The following is a 19,467-nucleotide window of genomic DNA, read 5'->3' on the forward strand; positions in this document are numbered from 1 at the left end:
ATATATATTATAAGTATAATGATATCATTATTATGTCTGATCTTATAGTTTTCAAAAGTAACTGGTAAACAATTCTAGCAAAATAATTTTTAGTCTAAATATTTATTTCGTTTACAATTAATTAAACAGTTTGAAAGCATAGCTCAATAGATATGTTTAATATTACTCAGTCTTGGATATAGCAAATAAAATATATAAAAATAACTTTTAAGATAATATTAACTCCTTATCTGAGAAATTCGCAAACATATCTTCTGATAGCCTTTGTAAATATGTCAATTAGTTTTCTGAAAAATTTTGTGTAGGAACTTGGAAGTTGAATTTTTACTAGTTTCAATTAAGTTTTCTTTTGTGTGGCAACGATTGATGTTTTCCGCTTTTTTCATTAGCTATGAAAACTAGCTTTCTTTTAGATTTTTCTCAATATTTGATCTACAATTTAATTTCCTTTTCAGAGTTAGCTTTAACAAACTGCTCTAAGTAATTCAATGTTAGATAATTCAAAACATCAATTAAATTTATTGTTAATTCCATTGCAATATTCTATTAACTTGAATGATACAATATTATTTTTAGTTCGAATATATAGTGCTTAAGTCTTACGGGTAATAAGTAACTTATTACCAAAGCGTGTATTACCAGAATACCAGTAATAGCTGTAACCACAATTATTTAAATCTTCCTGGCATCAATAATAATATTGTCCTTTTTATGCCACCTTAAAAAGGGTTAAGTATTAAAAGTTTTGTTTGATTTGATGTTAAGAGTAATTTCCTTTTATTTTATTTTAGAAGAAGTAATCCAACATATTAGAAAACCTGGTAAGGAAAGAAATAAAAAAAAAACTGGAGTAGTTAAGCATTATGTTATGTGTACAGTTGAATCTTAATTGTTTGAGTTTCTTATTAATCTGGGTTAGAATCACTTAATCAGCCTTGCAAAGTAGCCTTTAACTATTGATAACAGAGGTTAATATCCAAAAAAGAAAGAACTGAATTGCGATTGGATTCGTACAATGTTTTCAGCATAATGACACTTTTAAATCTGCCCATTGACCAAAGTGTTGCTAGTTATGCTTTTTCATATGTATTGTCTTGTTTGTACCGTTACTAAAATTATCTTTATAGTGTTAATAATATCTATTATGATTGTTTCTGAAGATTTCCATGTCTAGCGTGCAGAAATTCTACTAAGATTTAAAAAAAAAAAAGAATTTAAGTTATTTTGTTTTGAGAAGGGCAGTTATCCTCATGCTAATGATGAAGAAGAAAATGAAGATTCGTTTCAGTTTGATAACAGCACAAATAACACATTTGATGCTTTTACGTAAGTTGATGAACTTCTAGGTTGCTTGGCTTTATATCAGATTTGGCTATTCTTATTAGGAAAGGTACCACTTTCAACAAAGAAAGTTTTTTGTGTGCAGGGATGAGATTCTTCCTCGGATTTCTGCTTTTTTTCAGATTTTTCCATTTTTCCCGCTAATTTCCGCTAAAATGTTTTTTTGCACAAGTTAAAATATTTTGTGAGGAATTTAATTTTCCGCGGAGCGAAATTATTGAAGTCCTCATTCCTCCCTCTGAAGTTTCTCTAAAAATCATCCTTGGGATAAAACTGGTTGACCTTTATACAGGGATGAGATTTTTTTCGCTTTTGTCTCTCGAATTTCAGCCTTTTTATCAAAAACTCTGATTCTCTAAAAGTTTCGTTTTTTTTAAAAAATAAATATCTCACTTTTCTTTTAAAATTCAGTTGTTGAAGTAAAATAATTGTATTTATTTACGATTTTCAAAGATAAACAGAAAATTCAAACTACATCCTAGCTGTTAACCCCTCCGCATTTTTACTTATATTAGCTATTTTCTCCGATTTCACGCACAGAAAATAAGATTCTCTGTATTTTTTATCCGTAAGCGAGATAGCTCAAATTTTCGTAATTCAGCCGTCCTTGCTTCTTGTATTCTGGAGAGAAAACAAACATAAAAATAGAGGTGGATTTGCTGTGAAAATATTTATTTGTTCATTCAATTAATCTTGTCAATATTATTTATTATGTCTAAACAAAAACAATACAAACAAGCTTTTTAGAAATCCCAAGTCCAGACTCAGCAAATATCTCAATTTTTATTCACGCGATTTTAATATCAATCATCGATTTTCGTATTTACCTGAGTTAAAAGTTGAATGTTGCGATTCTTATTCAGGCGATATAAATATTGTACATTGCCATTCTTATTTACGAGATTTAAAAAACCAATATCGCGATTTGTTATTACGAGATGTCGTGATTCGTTTTTGCGGTTCTAATATCGCGCGATTTAAAAATTGTGATCTAAAAATTAGGCATTTTTTAAATTTGATGTAGAGTTTCATATTTACTTGATTTAAAAGCCTCATATCGGGATTTATAATCACATGGTTATAATCACAAGATTTAAAATCACATTTTTTTGGTCAAATTTTTTNTAATATATATATATATATATATATATATATAGTATATATATATATATGTATATATATATATGTATGTATATATATATATGTATGTATATATATATATTTTTGATTTCCTCTTTTTTACTTTCTGACTACTCTCATCCCTTTGTGTGCTACTTTTAAATTTTTCCACAATGAAAAAGGGAAATTTTTTTTATTATAAGCAAACTATAGAACTTTTATGCAAATAGTAAAATTTCTTTCATTTAAATCTGAATAGTGGAGAATATGATGAATGAAACAATAGTGCAAAATTAAATTTTGTTAGTAAACATTTTTAAAGGTTCTGTCAATTAAAAATGTATAATATGGCAATGAGTTACTGGAAATATTTAATAATTAAGTAGTGAAAGTGTCATTTCCCAATTAAAAAGGCATATTAAAATTATTTTTAGAAGAGTATCAAAACTAGGTGTTTTTTAGTGTATTTAAGAAAATATATTCATTTATTATGTTCATGGCAAACAGCATTTTCTCTGAAAATTATGTTAATACAAACAGTAAGCAACGTCGCACAGAAAGTTGGAAAATTAGCTTGTTGGAAGAAATTTCTAAAATTAAGTGTAATTTGAAGTGATGCATCAGTTACAACCATGATGCAGTAAGTAAAGGTATATACAAATTGGATCTTTTCTAAACTGTTTCTAGTTCATTTTTCAGCATTATAATTGTACTAATAATGATAATTTTGGCAAAATTTTGTGTTGGGAACATACATTTTTAACTTGGGATTAATTTTTGTCTATATGTCTTTATAAACAGACTTATATGTTATTTATAATAAATATTTTTAACTATTATTCTTTTTTTCTCTTGAATATTTCTATTTTAAACTTACCTTATTGTTTAGGAGTTACTCTAAAATTATTAGCATAATATATCAAGTTATAGTTTTTATATATAAATTAATTCAACACATAGTTTATTTATTAACCAGTGTTCTCCTTAAGCATTTTTGCAGGGTGGTCTGCCATGCCTATCTTTTGATCCCTATAAATGTCTCCTTTTTTTAAAAATAAGCCACCCATTCCTTAAAAACACTGCCTTTTTTATTCATATTCCATTTTTTAAAAAATTAATTCACTGTTTAAATAATAATTACACACTGGAAAAATGATCTGTGTTTATAGGTTTTATCCTGATTACTGTTACATATATTCATTTTATTAGGATTATTCTCAACTTGTTAAATTTTTGTAACTTTTTTTCAGGGAGGGATATTAATAAATTTATTAATGGTTTTAGTTTTTAAAACTATTTTTTAAATAATCTTTTTTTTTTTTTTTTTTTTTTCCAAATGAAACGTTAAATGTTTATTTTCTCATAATTTTCAATTTCAATTTTGTGAAAATGTTTCAAGTTGCTTATCAATTAATATTTTTTTATTTTTTAGTTTGCTTTATTTAAAAAAAAATTATTCCCAGAGATTATCTATTAGCATGCCTTTAATTATTTTTATAAACTGCAAATTTTTCTATTATTCTAACAATGGGAGAGAATAAATTTTTGAAATATACACATAAAATAGGATAAGAGGATAATTTAAACATTAAATTCATTTATTACATAATATTGCACATTTTGATAAATTTTTATGATGTTGAACAAGTGCCTTTTTAAAAGTTATAGTGGCCTTTTTTTCGAGCCAGCGCTCTACCCTTTTTAATTCCTAGGGAGAACTCTGAATAAATTAATACTTAAAGATAAGACTTATTGTGTAATTAAAATTTTTTTTTGTAATTTATTAATTAAAAAAATTTTTTTCTTCAGAAAATGAAAGTGTATTTGAATAGAGAAAAAAGAGAAAATTTCTGAATACTAGTGGAATTTTATGGAAGCATTTGAAAGAACCAAACTGATGGCTTTAAATGGTAATTTTTGTTATGAAATTTAGAATAGCTTATTTTATTTCTACTGTTGTGGAAGTGATTAAAGTTATTTATAGTTTGCTTAAAAAATGTCATTTTGCTGATTAAAACTATATTATATATATAATATATTAAAACTATATTATAACTCATAAAAATTGTTTTAAGTCATCTGTAAACACATAATAATTCTATAAAATGATGTATTATATTTATATTTTGTAAGTTATCAGTCCTTTGAAGTGTTAGAAGTTTTCTTAACTTCTTAATATTTTTATTCATTTTTCTGAGCTGCGGTGGTTCAGTAAGTAAAAGCACATAGGTGACATTGTAAGTCAATGGGATTCGATCCTCAGTGGCAGTTTGAAACCATTCGAGCTTCATTATTGATGGGAAGTACAGATGGCCTTTAAATAATGCTGACCACATTACTACAATCATACCATTGGTCACGGAATTATAGTTTTAACTTTCATTATCACAGTGAGCTGTTGCAAGAATATTTTTTATTCATTTCTTCAAAAATTTTGAGCTTTTTTAAACTTATACTATAAACATAATTTGCTTAGATATTTAAAAATCACCTTTTGCTTATTTTTGCTGACAAGCAGGTTCATAATATCTAAAAATATGCTTATATAATATTTGTAATTGCTCTAAAGTGATGTTTTTGTTGCAGATATGGATAACAATAATGAAATAGTGCCTTCTTTGTTAAATATACCATGGACAGATGTATTGTTTAGTAATATATTTCCAAGACTAGAGCCTAAAGATCTTTTCAGTCTACGGGCTGTCTGCACAGAATTAAACTTTTTGGTGTCTGAGTACCTCAAAATAAATAAAATTTGTGATTTTTCATCAGTGTCTCGCACAGTGACTTTGCAAGCTTTCAAAATTTTTACCCAAGATTCCAAGAACTTAAGAGTTATAAACCTCAGCAATTGCAAGTGGTTGGATAGTGCTGCGCTCAATCCTCTTCTTGAGCGTAACAAAACACTACGTCATCTAAGTGTGTGTAACTGTGTATCATTGTCCAATAGTAGCCTGCAAGTATTGGCCAATAATGCAGCTTATTTGAAAATGCTTAATTTGAGTAATTGCCATTGGCCAAGTTCCAGTGCTGTCATTAGTTTAGCATTGAATTGTCCGAAACTTGAATTTATTGACTTGACGAGCTGTTGGGAGGTAACAGATGAAGCTGTTTGTGAATTGGCTCTTAACTGTCCTGGGTAATATTTTTAATTTATTTGAATAATAATAACAATACATATTGTATTTAAAAGACTAGTACAGTGAAACTTGTGTAAGTTGACCGCTTGTGGACAATAGTATGATAAACCACTTAGATCAGCAGTTTAAAATTTTTTTCATCTATGGAACCCTACATGATAACTTTCTTTTGCTGGAACTCCAACTTTATAAATTGAATTCATTAGTATTTTCTAATTTTGAAGAAAGAAGTTTTCTTTCATTTCATCAATAAGGTTAGGTTTTCTATTAAGGATGCATCGAATATTCGGCCGTTATTCGATTTTTGCCCCTTTTGCCTAATATTCCGCCGAATATTGGGTAAAATATTATTTTGAAAACTATTTTTCAACACATTTTTTTTTTTTGAAAATCCAAATAGATTTAATAAAGAATAATCTAAAGCCATATTTTTTACTATAATTTATTAGAAATTGTTTTTACACATATTTGTTGAGTTCTTCAACTTCTTAATTTATGTTTTGAGAGACACAGGGAAAAGCAAAGTTTTTGGAATAGAAGCTAGATTACTTAATAGAACCATAAGTTTTGTAATGATGATTTTTTTTCTTTGTTAATTATATTCCAGTAAGTTAATTTCATAATTTTTTCAACATGTTATGTTTTAAAAATTTAGATTTTTTTTGTTTCATTTGTCTGTTTCAACTGAAGCGAAGCATGTTAACGATGCGTTTCTAATAAACTTTATTCTTTTATTGTCACTTTTTCCTGGTACGGTAAGACAGATAAATTAGTAACATTGTAAACTGTGATTCTCAACGTCACAGTTATATTTCATAATTAAGAACAATTTTTTTTTTCTGTTTCTCTTTTGATTTTTTTATTAATTTTCTTTTTTTCAACGTTTTTATAATGACAGCATTTTTTTAACGTTTTTATAATGACAGCATTTTTTTAACGTTTTTAATGAACATTATTTTTTTAATGGTCACTTTCTTTCTAAAACTATGGCAATGTTAAAAAGTTCAATTTTAAGTTTTTAGTGTTAAATCTTTTGTTTAAAAAGTAAGAACTATTTTTATTTTGGTTTATATCTAGCTTTTTCTTTTTCAAAAACATAAATAAAATATACCCTTATAATATTATAGTCATTTTTATTACAGTGCAGAAATTAAGAGGGTTTCTATTAGGCTTTATTCTTCACTTTTTCTTGAAAATACAGTGATTTGAAAACTGAAATATTTGGCTTTAAAATTTTCTCTCAAAAATTAAGATTGATATTTTTTTGTTTTGCTTTTCTATACAATCTTTGTCTTTTATAGGTGTCTTTATGGTAGCGCTGCATTTTTAAAAGCGTTTCTACTAGACATTATCTATTTTAATGTTTTATGGATAATTCTTTCCCCAGAAAATATTATTTGCAGCAATCAAGTTTTCTTTTAAGAATTAAGATATTTTTTCTATTTCTTTTTTTTCAACCTTACAACTTTAGTTTTTTTTAATAGCTGTTAGTCAGTTTTTTTTTATCTTAAATGTTTAATATTATCTTAAATATTATCTAATTATCTAAGACATTTTTATTAAAGTTTTTTTCCCCATACCAATAATACTGCTAAATTTTTATCATTGTTCAATAAGGACTAAACTTAGTTCTGTATAAAAAATATTTATTAAGTTTTTTCAAAATTTTTAAACGTTGCTATTCGGCTGTCAAATATTCAGTATTCATCCGATTTTTTTGGCCAAATATTCGGTTATTCGGCCTAATCACTATTTTGTTGCATTCTTATTTTCTATCAGACAGATGAGGAGTAGATTCTAGTCTAATTCTCACTTTGTTTTTTTGTTGTGGATGTTCTGAAAATGAAAAAAATAAGCTGAATTATGGTTTTAATAAAATGAAAACTAAAAACATTTTGTTAACATTAAAAATGGTTATTAAAGAGACATATTTCCTGATTGTTGAATTATTTATTTTGTTTTAAATAGAAAAGTGAAATGAGAAATTAAAGTGTAACTTATTTTTCAGTATTATTACTAGAAAATATCTCTTACGGTTATTATTATTTTTTTAAAATTTTGGTAAATCTTTTAGCTTTTTTGCTTAAATTAGCTATTTTGCTTGAAAATTTTCATAAAAATTAAATATTAAGTTATGAGGTTGATGTTAATACGAGGGTTGTCCATAAAATAAGGTTCCCAATGAATTTTCACAATGAAAAACATGTTTATTGGCATTGAATAATACATGTTTGGAAAGCTTAGACTTCCCTCTTTTTTTCGGCATAATCGCCGTTTAGATCAATGCATTTTTACATGCGGTGTACCATCTTCTTTATGCCTGAGTCGTAGAACTCTGCCGCCGCTCCGGGAAGATAGCTTAAAACAGACAGAATTTGCTTAAACTTCTTCGGCTTTGGCGAGCCTGGATGCTTCCACTAACGGGATTGTTCTTTTGTTTCCGGTGTCATGTAGTGGACCCAGGTCTCGTCCCCAGTGACAACAGAGTCCAAAAATTCCTTGCCATCGGTTTCGTAGGCATGAAAAAAGTCGCAGGCGGCTTTCACACGTTGCCGTTTGTTGTCATAGTCATCCGTCCGCATTTTTGGGACCCACCTTGCTCAAACCTGGGCATATCCTAAGCGGTCTCTCAAAATGTTGTGAATGCAGGACTTACTGACAACAGGGATCATCTCGCTGAGGTCCCGAACCGTCACCCTTCGATCTTTCAGCATTGCTTCTTCCACTTTCGCAATCGTTTCGTCCGAAAACGATGGCCGGCCAGAACGTTGTTCGTCATGGACGTCTGTAAGTCCGTCTTTGAATTGTCTGCACCATTTTCGCACATGTTGCGCACTCATACACTCTTCCCCGTACGCCTCACAGAGTTGGGAATGAATGTCCACTGGAGGAACGTTTTTTGCACTAAAAAACAAATCACAGAGCGTAATTGGCACCTGGCATGAGAAACAAATGGAATCTCCATCTTTCACGGCTACCAAGACAAGAATTAACGTTGTAGATACCTCGCCGGGGCGGGAACTGAGGAAAAAGGAGCCAAGTTACACACCAGTCTCAACAAATCCCGCTTAACAGCGTTCCTAGCGTCCACAGCTCCTTGGGAACCTTATTTTATGGACAATCCTTGTATTATTACAAGCTTAAAAATCATCACTTAAAAGTTTTTACTCCCAGAACCCAAGGTTCTGCGGAACACCTTTAGGTTGAGTGCTGACTTAGACACATGCTTAATTTATAAAGCTGAGATTTGATTGTTTTTGCTTATTTATCTGGTGATTAAGATACAGAGACTTGGTCAATTTAACAGTCTTGATTGTTCTACATATCAAATCAAAAAAGCCAGTAATGTGAATCTTTTTAAAAATTTTTTTTCTATGTATAATGTATGAAAATACGAAATTATGAAACCTTACCTCCATCAATCTCCTGACCCACAACGGACAGTTGTGTGATATGAAAGTTTCTGTCATTTCTTGAGTACATGGCAATTATTCATATCATACTATTAAATGTTAGTGAGCTTTGTATAGCTTGGATATGGTTTAGATTAGCATGAGTGATTACCTTACTCATACATGTTACATTTAAATAAATTTGAATTTAGTTGCATGAATTATGTAATGACAGTTTTATCATAATTTTAGATTGAAGACGTTATGTGTATCCCGTGTTTATGGTATTACTGACAAGAGCCTTGTAGTCATTGCTCATAAATTAAATTATTTGGAACATTTACATTTGATTGGGTGTTGGAGAATAACTGATTATGGAATTAGGTTAGTAGCTAAAGTCATTTTATCTGATTTATTTTTTATTATTATTTAAAACAATGTTAAACAGTTTTTTCCCATTTTAGATATCTAGTTTGATGTAAAGTAGTTTGTTTAATATTTCATGCTTAATTGCTTTCCTGCAAAACAAATTAGTTTCTCCTCATGCTATTTTTTGAAAAATTGGTACTTTTTAGATATTCCCACGGGTTTAGAACTTAGTGTTAATTGTGAAATTGAGTTTTATTTAAAGATATTTTCTTTAGTAGTTTTGAATTATGTTCATAGCATACGAAATGTATGAATTTTTGATAGTCTTGTTATTTTTAAATTTTAATTTTGTTGTAGTTATGCATTTTCATCAACGTCAAGTTTAATCTTTTCCTTAATTTTGAAATTTCAAAACAATCTTTATAAAATGTTTTTCATTATCTTCTTTCATAAATAATAAATTTGTTTTCTAAATTTTGATAGAGGAATAAATACTTTTTTATTACTATTCTTTGTTTCTCTTTTTTATAAATTTTATTTGTGCCTGTTTATTTTGTTATAATAGTTTATTGTGTGATCAGAATTAATGCATTATGGCAGGCAAATCAAAATGCACTATAGTTGAGTTGGCTTGTAATCGTGTCAGAATATATGTTAACTGTTAAATTTGAGCTTTAACAACCTTAGAATTAAATTATGTCGCTTGACTGAAAATTGTTTATCTTAAGGCGATTAACTGATTATTGCAAACTGATATTAAGAGTTAAATTAATATAAGAAAGTTTTTTGAAGTCTTTGTAAGATGTGAGACCAACCAATATATTTTCAATTTAAGTGTTCAAAATATTATCCCACTGATTCTGTGGTCCTGAAATATACATCAAAGAGAATGCTTTGTGTTTATTGCTTTTTTGAAATGCTAATTAGTAATGTTTTCATTTTCAGACTTGTAGGAGAGTATTGCAGGCACTTAAAAACATTAAAAGTTGAAGATTGCCGTTCTGTCACAGAACTAAGTTTGATTGGTCTGCGTTCCCGGATTCATATTGATCGCATATCAAATACGCTATGTGTTCGAGTGCCAAGAATGTCTCTGCAGATTTAAGTTATATTTTTGGAACAGATTTTTTTATGACAGTTTATAATTTTTTTATTGTTTTTACTTTCATGTGTGAGCTAAGTCAAACAGTTCTTCAACAGCTGGGAAAAAACCTGAACTCTGTGATTTTCATTATTAGATTATATTTTGTCAATTTTTGAAATATTTATATAAATTTGCTTCATGTTTGTTTTCATTTGTAAAAGTGTTCATGTTTGCTTTATTTTTTGTTGAGTTATGAATTATTTAGTTTGGTTATATGTTATAGTACTTAATTTGTAAATTTGTTATGACTTGTAATACTTATTTATAGCTGTCATGTTAGAAAAATAAAGTCTTTAATTTATAGTGTTTTATAGTTAACTAAACTGCTCAAATTCAGAATAAATGAAAGAGAAAAAATTTCCCTTTAGATGCTTTTAGGAAGATAGCATGAGCCGTAGTAATGTGTGTATACATGTGTACATAATTTTGCTCATAGTATATATTTATTTTTGCATTTATATAAATATATTGTTAAGACTTGTAATATTTATTTATATCTGTCATGTTAGGAAAATAAAGTCTTTAATTTATAATGTCTCATAGTCAACTTAAACTACTCAAGTTAAAAAAAAATAATAAAAAAGGAGCGAAAAATTTTCTCTTTAGATGCTTTTAAGAAGATAGCATAAACCTCAGTTATGTATGTATACATGTGTACATAATTTTTCTCATAGTATATATTTATTTTAGCATTTACTTACATATATTTATGTATTTAAATATAAAGCATATCTTATCATCAGCCATCTAGCTGTGAATGTAGTTGCATTTTCCATATCATTACTAGATTTATCCAAATTCTTACAGACACTAAATTTAATTGGATAATCTTTTAATTTTTTTTATAAAAAAAGCTTTGAATTATCATTTTGAATAACTGAGGTTCTATCCCTGATGCCGGCATGAAGCCCACTCTGCTTCGGATCAATGGGGATCAGCTTACCTGGGAAAGTGGATACTGACTACATTGCCACTATGTCACCAAATTGTGAAGCCTTACTCTGTATAATTCTTCTGCTAAAAGATACAGGTTATTCTGGGAATAATTTACTTTAAGGAAAAGGAAATCTAAAAAAGAAAAACAAAATATTTTTGCTTCGCAAATTGCTGAACTGAGAAATCCCCTTAAATATTTATTGAGACAGTAATACTTTTTTCTTTAATTTTTTAATTTGTTGCACAATTTTTCTTGTTAGGATATGTCAATAATAAATGTTAATTATAACAACAAAAAAAAAAAATTGAAAATGAATTTTAAGTATTTTATTTAATAATCAGGAAGAATCCATTTATTTTGAATTTTTGTTTTGGTTTTTATCAAGGGTATATATTATCTTAGTCACTCTGTTACAAAACTCATTAAATTGCCATTCATCTCTTTTGAATTAACTTTACTTCCTGTAAAAAAACATATATTTATAACAAAAATATAACGTATAATAAAACATATGTTTTATAGTTAAATATGAAATGTTAAGACTCGTGTGTCATTCATACTATTAATATATATTTATATTGCTATTATGGTACACTAAAGTATAGCTAATATGTATCTCATTATATTTATTAGATATTTGTTTCACTGTGAATTGAAGTAGCTTAACTTTTTCTTTGTTTACTATGGCTATAGATAAAAAAAAACTTTTTTTTTCTATTTGTTCATTATGTTCATGATGGTTGTAAGCTCCTAATAAATAATTAGGGATTTTTCTTATTTCAATCAAAAATTAATTTTTTAATTTTTATGAAAAGTTATTATTTAATCTGAAAGTTATCCTGAGTTTATTTGCTTCAAAAATTTTATTGTAAATTTTAATTTTGGCGAACAATAAATATTAAAGTACTTATTCGTGTTCAGGGTTTAATAGTGATACAACATCAATGATTAATTTCAAGATTCCCTATTTGTTAATTTGAATAAAATGGGAGAGGTTTAAAAAATGACCGATAAAGTTCTTGCCATTTTTGCTTGGCCATTGAATGAAGTGAGAATAGATATGCAAATTAATGTTTATCATGGTTTGTAAATCTATAGGTTGCAAGTAGGAATATCAGTTGTTATAAAAGCAGGTTCACTGTGCATTTTCATTAATTGTAACTCGTACAGTAGCGGAGGTAAATTGATGTATCCAATAAGTTCATTCAATGTTGTTTGCTTTACGACTTCAAAATGGGCTTATCAGTAGCTGCCCTATGTCAGCGAGTATATCAAGCGTTACTAAACATTCCAAATATTGGTTGTCACCCCAAGATACTATTTTCGCAGCACAAAACCACCAATGCACCACCTACTAGTCGCCATGTGGTTCACTTTGAGCTGCTGCCAATAGGCCAAATGGTCACAGCTGATATGCACTCACAATTATTGTAACATGTGCAGCAAGCACTACAACAAAGGAAGCCAGCACTAGTGAATCACAAAGGTGTATGTATGCTTCTATCATGACATCTCCCTGCCTCATGCCATTGAAGTGGGCAAGGATATTATATAATGACATGGTAACCAGACTTTGTGTCATTATTCTTTCTCACCTAATCTTGCATCATCATAAAGCCACCTCTTTCTCTCCCTAGACAGTAAACTTTTTGGAAATTCCTTTGCCAATGAAGCAGACTTCCGCCAAGCACTGGTGAACCTCTTTGCTCCCATAATCCCAGAGTTTAACTGCAAAGGAATTTTAGAGCTGGAGACATGTTGGCAAAATACGCTGGATGACAATGGAGATTACTTTGAGGACTAACATTAGGCTTCACTTTCTGTAAGTCATTTTCTTTCTGGACATTAAAAATGGCAAGAACTTCATTAAAATGCCTTATAAGAGAAATTTATTTTTTGACGTAAAGTATCTTAAATAACTGGGCTACTTTTCCAATTTTTTGTCCTATTGAATTCTTAAATAGATACTTATATAAACACTTAAAGAATGTTTGAATTTATTTTACTACATGTTCTCTGAAATACTATTTGCTTAAACTTATTTATCAAGTCAATGAGAATATATATGTTAGTTAAAGCATTGATTCAGTTTTAAAATTTCAAAAACTTCAATTACCTCAAAACTCCAATTTTGTACGGAAGGCATTTGTAAAGTCAATTGTCAATATATTTTGATATATATTATTCTACTTTATTCTTTATAAAATTTTATTGAAAAGTTCTGTATTCTTTGAATTATATGCATATTGTGCAATAGTTAGCCTAAATTTTATTTCAGAAATAAGTTTTTGTTCCTTAATGCTTTCAATTGTATAATTAGTTTTATAGGTGACTACTGTTTTATTTTTCTTTACATATTTGTAGTTAGCTACATTAACGTACAATGTATAATTTATTAGATGTACAAAAATTTTAGAGACCTGAATCATAATTTGCGTAAATTCCTACTTATCAATATGTCCTAAAAATCCAAATTTAATGTCTCCAAAAACTCAGGCTTTTGCTAGTTACACTTATGTAGGAAATATATAAATGCTTCTAAAATCTGTGTAGCTTGTGGTAAAAATTTTTCTCTAGAAAACTAAGAGTTGTATATTTTACTAATAGAATACCAAAATGGGAATGTATTAAAAAATGTTATAATCTGTAAGATGACAAATTTTTTGTTGCTGAACAGGAAATTATATTTCACTTTCATTTTTTTTATGAAGTTAAATTTTCCTTGAAAATTTAATTTGTTAGCTCTTCAGCTAAAGGCTTCTTCATCTATTAGTAAAGTAGAGTAGAGTATTAATTGTCTGGACCATTACTGATCCGGTTAATAAAAAAGTTTGGTTTATTGGACAGCTTTTTTAAAGTAGCTTCTCTTAACATTTTTTCCAGACTTAGGATTGAGAATTGCTGTAGTGCCTATCATATCATGATGAAAATGGCATGTTTAAAATATTTAACTCTTTTAACATTTTATGTTTTACAAGATTGACTGACAAAAAGTGTTTCAAAATTGAGAGAGCGTTTCAAAACATATCTTTTCTTCTCTTTCTAATTCTTTGAAAAATGAGAAGTCTGTATCTTTACTCGAAGCTACTTGTCAATTACTACCCTTTCTCACATTGAAACTAGAGAAGGAAGGAGAGGTTTTTTTCAAGGTCGACAAAAGCTATTTTCGACCCCTACCAGCCATTCTGAAAATAAAGAAGCATTTTCGTGAAAAAATTTCCTTTTGGAGAAGGTGGAAAAACCCATGGTTCTTGATCGATCCGGATAATTGGACAATCCAGTAAATAAGTGTTCAGATAGTTGGCATTCTACTGTGTAAGAAAATTATACTGTTACAAAATTTTTAACAAATTTATTTGATTTCATTCACACTATTTATGAGTTATTTCTGTATATAATTCAAACACCAGTTGTAAAATAGGAAAACTGGTTTAAACATACCTCTTACAAAAAAAAAAAAGAACATACCTCTTACCAAAAATTTTACTGTAGAAGTTTACCTACTTCAAAAGAGAGGTAAATTTTTAAAAGGAAATTTACTAGAGTATATGTAAATATTGACATTACGTTACAACTATCAAGGTCAATAGAAGATAAGTCAAAACATGAACAGTTTGGTTCTTAAAAAAGTTTACTGTAAGTTTAAAATTGATTCTTTAGAATTAGTTTTTGAAAACATTGAAAATAAATCTTCTAACTAACTTAATTTTAAGTAAAAGTGTATGCAAACTTTTACACTTTATCTTCATTTTAAATATATTTTTTGTTTTTAGCTTTGCTCAACTTTTCACGTGTTTTTTTTTTTTTTGTAGACAATATTTTAAATATTCTTCTTTGTTTTTAAGTGATTGGTGTTTTTTAAGTTTGCACAACTTGTTTTCGTCTGATGAAAAAGTGTTGAAATTTTCTCATTCTGTTATGTGAAGTTAATTAATAATTATTGTAAAGACACTGTATGATGTGTTTTTTCTGATATTATGTATTTGCAAGAAGATTTTTTTGTTAATACCTTTAAATATGATGTATATAAAATTATAGCTAAGTTATTTATTTTAAGTAAGCATAAATAGTTGCTTGATCTTCCTATAACTCCATTACTCGACAATTATTACCAGAGACTAATTAGATATTATGCATTCATCAAAGTATAAACAATTTTGATAGATGATGCAGCAAAGTTTACTTGCTTTTGTAAACCATTCTTTATTTTATTTCCTGTTTTTTTCTAATAATATTATGCTCCTTAAAATTCTAGAAATAACATGTTTCTGACTGTAATAATAGCTTGAAATCCTCCTTAACAGGTATCTATTGAAAAATTTATTAATGAAACTCATTGGCATAAATTTCTATGGTAATTTCGTTAAATTTTGAGTAAGTTAGTTACAGTTTTTAAAATTATAATTCTAAAAAATTTAACAGTATTTAGTTGCAGGGTTATGAAGAAAAGTTAGTATTCAGATTATTAAAATGTTATTATTTTTTTAATAATTTTATTGTTATTTAAAAATTTTACTATTACAGTTGTTATATTGTTTTAAACTTTCATTACTAACATGTTTATTTATATTTTATTTCATTTTAATTACATGTTTTATTTAATTTAATTTAGGAAATTATAAATTCATGTGTTTGTTTTAATTTGATTGTTTTTCCAACGATCAACTCAATCGCTGTTTTAGAATATGTATTGTAGCTTTAAAATGAATGATTTCTAATGATTGCAGATTTTTCTTTTTCATGGTGATCTCTTTACAACTTTGTAATGTTGGTTGATTTCTGTTTTATTTTTGTAATTACATGTTTTTTATTTAAAATTATATAATATTTTAATAGATTTAAATATTAAATTTCTAATTTATCTTGGTTATGAACAATTCATAATTAAGATAAATGAGTTGATCAAATATGAACAATTGAAGTTAAACATGTATCAAAATCAATTGAACAATTATCAAAATAGGAATTTTTTTAAAAATGTTTACAGGTTGAATGAAGAATATTTTGGTGACAAAATCATAAAACGATACAAAAATATAAAAATCAAAACATATTTATTGCAGTGATAACAATATTTAATAAAAATAAGCTTTTAATATTTTACTGCTTTCAGAATAATTGGTTTTGAAAGCGAAAAGTGGATGATTCGGCATTTTTTGTTTCTAAGTCAAAGTAAAATGCTAAGATCTCAAAACACTTTCATGTGCTATTTTATAGAGGCATGATAATCTAAGCATTTATAGTTTAATTTTAAGCTCAATAACATTTTAAAAGATTAAACTTACTGTTTGACCATTAAAAGTGAGCTGGCCAGTGGAAATTTAGCGCCTTTTTGTAAATATAAATATTGTAAAAGCGATTTGTATTTAATTCTACACTTTTAACATAAAATGATTATTTTATTTGATAATTTTTAAAATTATTAGATATTAACAGGAAAGTTAAAATTTTTTTAAAAATACCTACTTTTGCTTTTACTTGTGTGATTAAGATTATTTAAAAAAATTATTAAATTTCACTATTTTTAATTTAATTTAAAAAAAAATTTAATTGTATAATAATTTAATATCCTTAATTTTTGTAACATGTTATATGCATTAATAAATTTTATTTTTGGAAAATTCACCGAAAATGGTTTAACAAACTAGGTCAGGGATGGCGAACCAATGGCACGCGTGCCATTTATGGCACGAGACACAATATTTTGGGCACGCCACCGATCACAATTGTTATTACACTATGAATTGCTATTACACAAATGTTATTACACTATGAAGCATATGAAACAATTAAATTAAAATTCACAAGAACGAACAAAATAAACAATTATTATTAAGAAATTAACAATTAATGCTAAAAAGCAATCAATAACCAAAAAAAGCAAGCTAACACTAAATAACTAGCAACAAAAAAAATTACAGTCCGGCTGAAACTAACATCTTACTACCTTATATAAGTTATTTGTTATCTAATCTGTAACAACAGAAGTCACACTGATATTACTTTAAGTTGTTTTAAGACATGGTAAAATGTTTTTTTTTTCAATGTAAATAAAGAGTTTTGATTTGATAATATTTAGTATTATTATTTCTCCAATAATCACGAAGTCAAAATTATTTGACGGCACGTCTATGACCTCATTGAACAATTTTTTAGAAAAAATGGCTCGTTGGTGTATAAAGGTTCGCCACCACTGAACTAGGTCATTGTTATACAGCCTTTTGCTTTATGATTTTGTCTTAAAAATTGCTCATGGAATAATATCATGAGCAATTTCTCCCAATAATTGGATATTTTTCTTTTATAATTCTTTTAAAAAATGTATACCAAATCTTTCAAAAACTAATTCATTGTCATTCAGGCATTTGCTTGTTATTATGAATTAGCCTTAAAAATTGCCCATTCTGTAACATAGGTAATTTTTATGACAAAATCTAGTTAGAAATTGACCAACAATTTCCTTTTCTGTAACACTGTTTGATTATTATAATTATATTTAGCATTGTTTGTAACCAAAAGAAAAAATAAGAATGATTACTTCATATGTGAGAGTGTGTAGAATTAGTTGTGCAAGCAGTTGAATGTTTACATTTTGATAATGAATCTGTGTGGATTATCAATAAACAATTTGCCAAATCAGTTAACAATTGTAAATTGGTATTTTAGGTTTAAAGGAATAAAGTTTTAAAAGAAAAGAGTTGAACGGTCTTTTTTTGAGTTAAGTTTTCAAGTTAATTTTCTATACATTGTTACTGCGGGGTGCCTTAAACTAGATTGATGGTTTTCAAAGAGTTTTATTAGGAACACAGCTAAAGTTGATATATATATATATATATATACACACAGAGAGAGAGNTAAAATTTATGTGAGATGTTCTTTTTATAGTTACATATTATATCGTCATATTTTGATGTGTGATTGCGGTTGATGATGGGTATTTCAAGAGTATCTCAATGTGATTTTCGTTAACTAAGAGATTTTAAAAAATGTATTGTTTTTATTTGATTTACAGGTTCACTACGAGCAGCGCACACTGTCTTAAACATTTTGAACTAAAAACAGGAAGACTGGAAAGAAATACATGCCCTTTCGCTTAAATTTAATGTTGGTTATTTTTTTCTAACTTTAACCATTGATTTTATAAATCGTTTAAAAATCCTCAGTCCAATTTAGTACATTCTACATCTGTAACGTGTTTTTTTTTAAAAATGTTTTTCAATATCAAATTGACATTCTTAAAGTGATCCTCTGAAAAAGAAAAAATATCATGCATGTTAGAAATAAAAAATGTTTGCATAGTAGTTTACTATGATGGAAATAAATAAATAAATAACGTGTTTTTTTTAAAAATGTTTTTCAATATCAAATTGACATTCTTAAAGTGATCCTCTGAAAAAGAAAAAAATATCATGCATGTTAGAAATAAAAAATGTTTGCATAGTAGTTTACTATGATGGAAATAAATAAATAAATAACGTGTTTTATTAAAAAATGTTTTTCAATATCAAATTGACATTCTTAAAGTGATCCTCTGAAAAAGAAAAAATATCACGCATGTTAGAAATAAAAAATGTTTGCATAGGAGTTTACTATGATAGAAATAAATAACTTTAAACAGTATTTTAAATATTTGCTTTAAAGAACTTAACTCAATGTCTCGAAAGGTTTTTTAAATAAATATTCACAACTTTTTGCATAAATCCTAATTAAATAAAATTTTCGTAAGCCATTGTAGAGTTTATGAGGTTAAAGAAAAAAATTTTTTTCGTGCAAAATTGATGTTTATAAAAATTTCAAAATTTATAAATTTTTTGCTACAACTGTAATTTTTTTTATGAAAATTACTAAGAATGGGAAAATTTTTTATTAATCTCCATTTTAAATAAATAAATAAATTTAACTTATAAATTCCACTCTAATCTGATTTGTTTGAAGCAATTTCTGAAAAAAAGGTAAACTGTTCACAGCTTTGATTAAAAAAAATTTTTTTTTTAGGTATTAACTTATGTCGTATTAAACTACAAG

At 27.3% G+C, this 19,467-nt stretch overlaps 1 protein-coding gene across 6 annotated transcripts in view; it reads left to right on the top strand.

The window, feature by feature from the left end:
* Window positions 1–18,137, top strand: part of LOC107437673 (F-box and leucine rich repeat protein jetlag) — an 18,750-nt gene extending 613 nt beyond the window's left edge. For 2 of the 6 annotated variants that reach the window (XM_043051888.2, XM_043051889.2), the window contains exons 2-5: window positions 4,270–4,370; window positions 5,047–5,599; window positions 9,245–9,376; window positions 10,307–18,137. In XM_043051888.2, coding sequence (XP_042907822.1) covers window positions 4,331–4,370; window positions 5,047–5,599; window positions 9,245–9,376; window positions 10,307–10,466 — 885 coding nt within the window. In that variant the 5' untranslated portion in view covers window positions 4,270–4,330 and the 3' untranslated portion in view covers window positions 10,467–18,137. Of the gene's footprint in view, window positions 1–457; window positions 481–2,897; window positions 3,111–4,269; window positions 4,371–5,046; window positions 5,600–9,244; window positions 9,377–10,306 lie in introns of those variants that run through there. The other 4 variants (XR_011636436.1, XM_016049752.3, XM_016049753.3 and 1 more) reach the window with 4 other exon arrangements.
* The last annotated feature ends 1,330 nt before the right edge of the window (window positions 18,138–19,467 follow it).

Source organism: Parasteatoda tepidariorum, chromosome 3 (genome assembly GCF_043381705.1).
Source record: "Parasteatoda tepidariorum isolate YZ-2023 chromosome 3, CAS_Ptep_4.0, whole genome shotgun sequence".
Classification (NCBI taxonomy): Eukaryota; Metazoa; Arthropoda; class Arachnida; order Araneae; family Theridiidae; genus Parasteatoda; species Parasteatoda tepidariorum.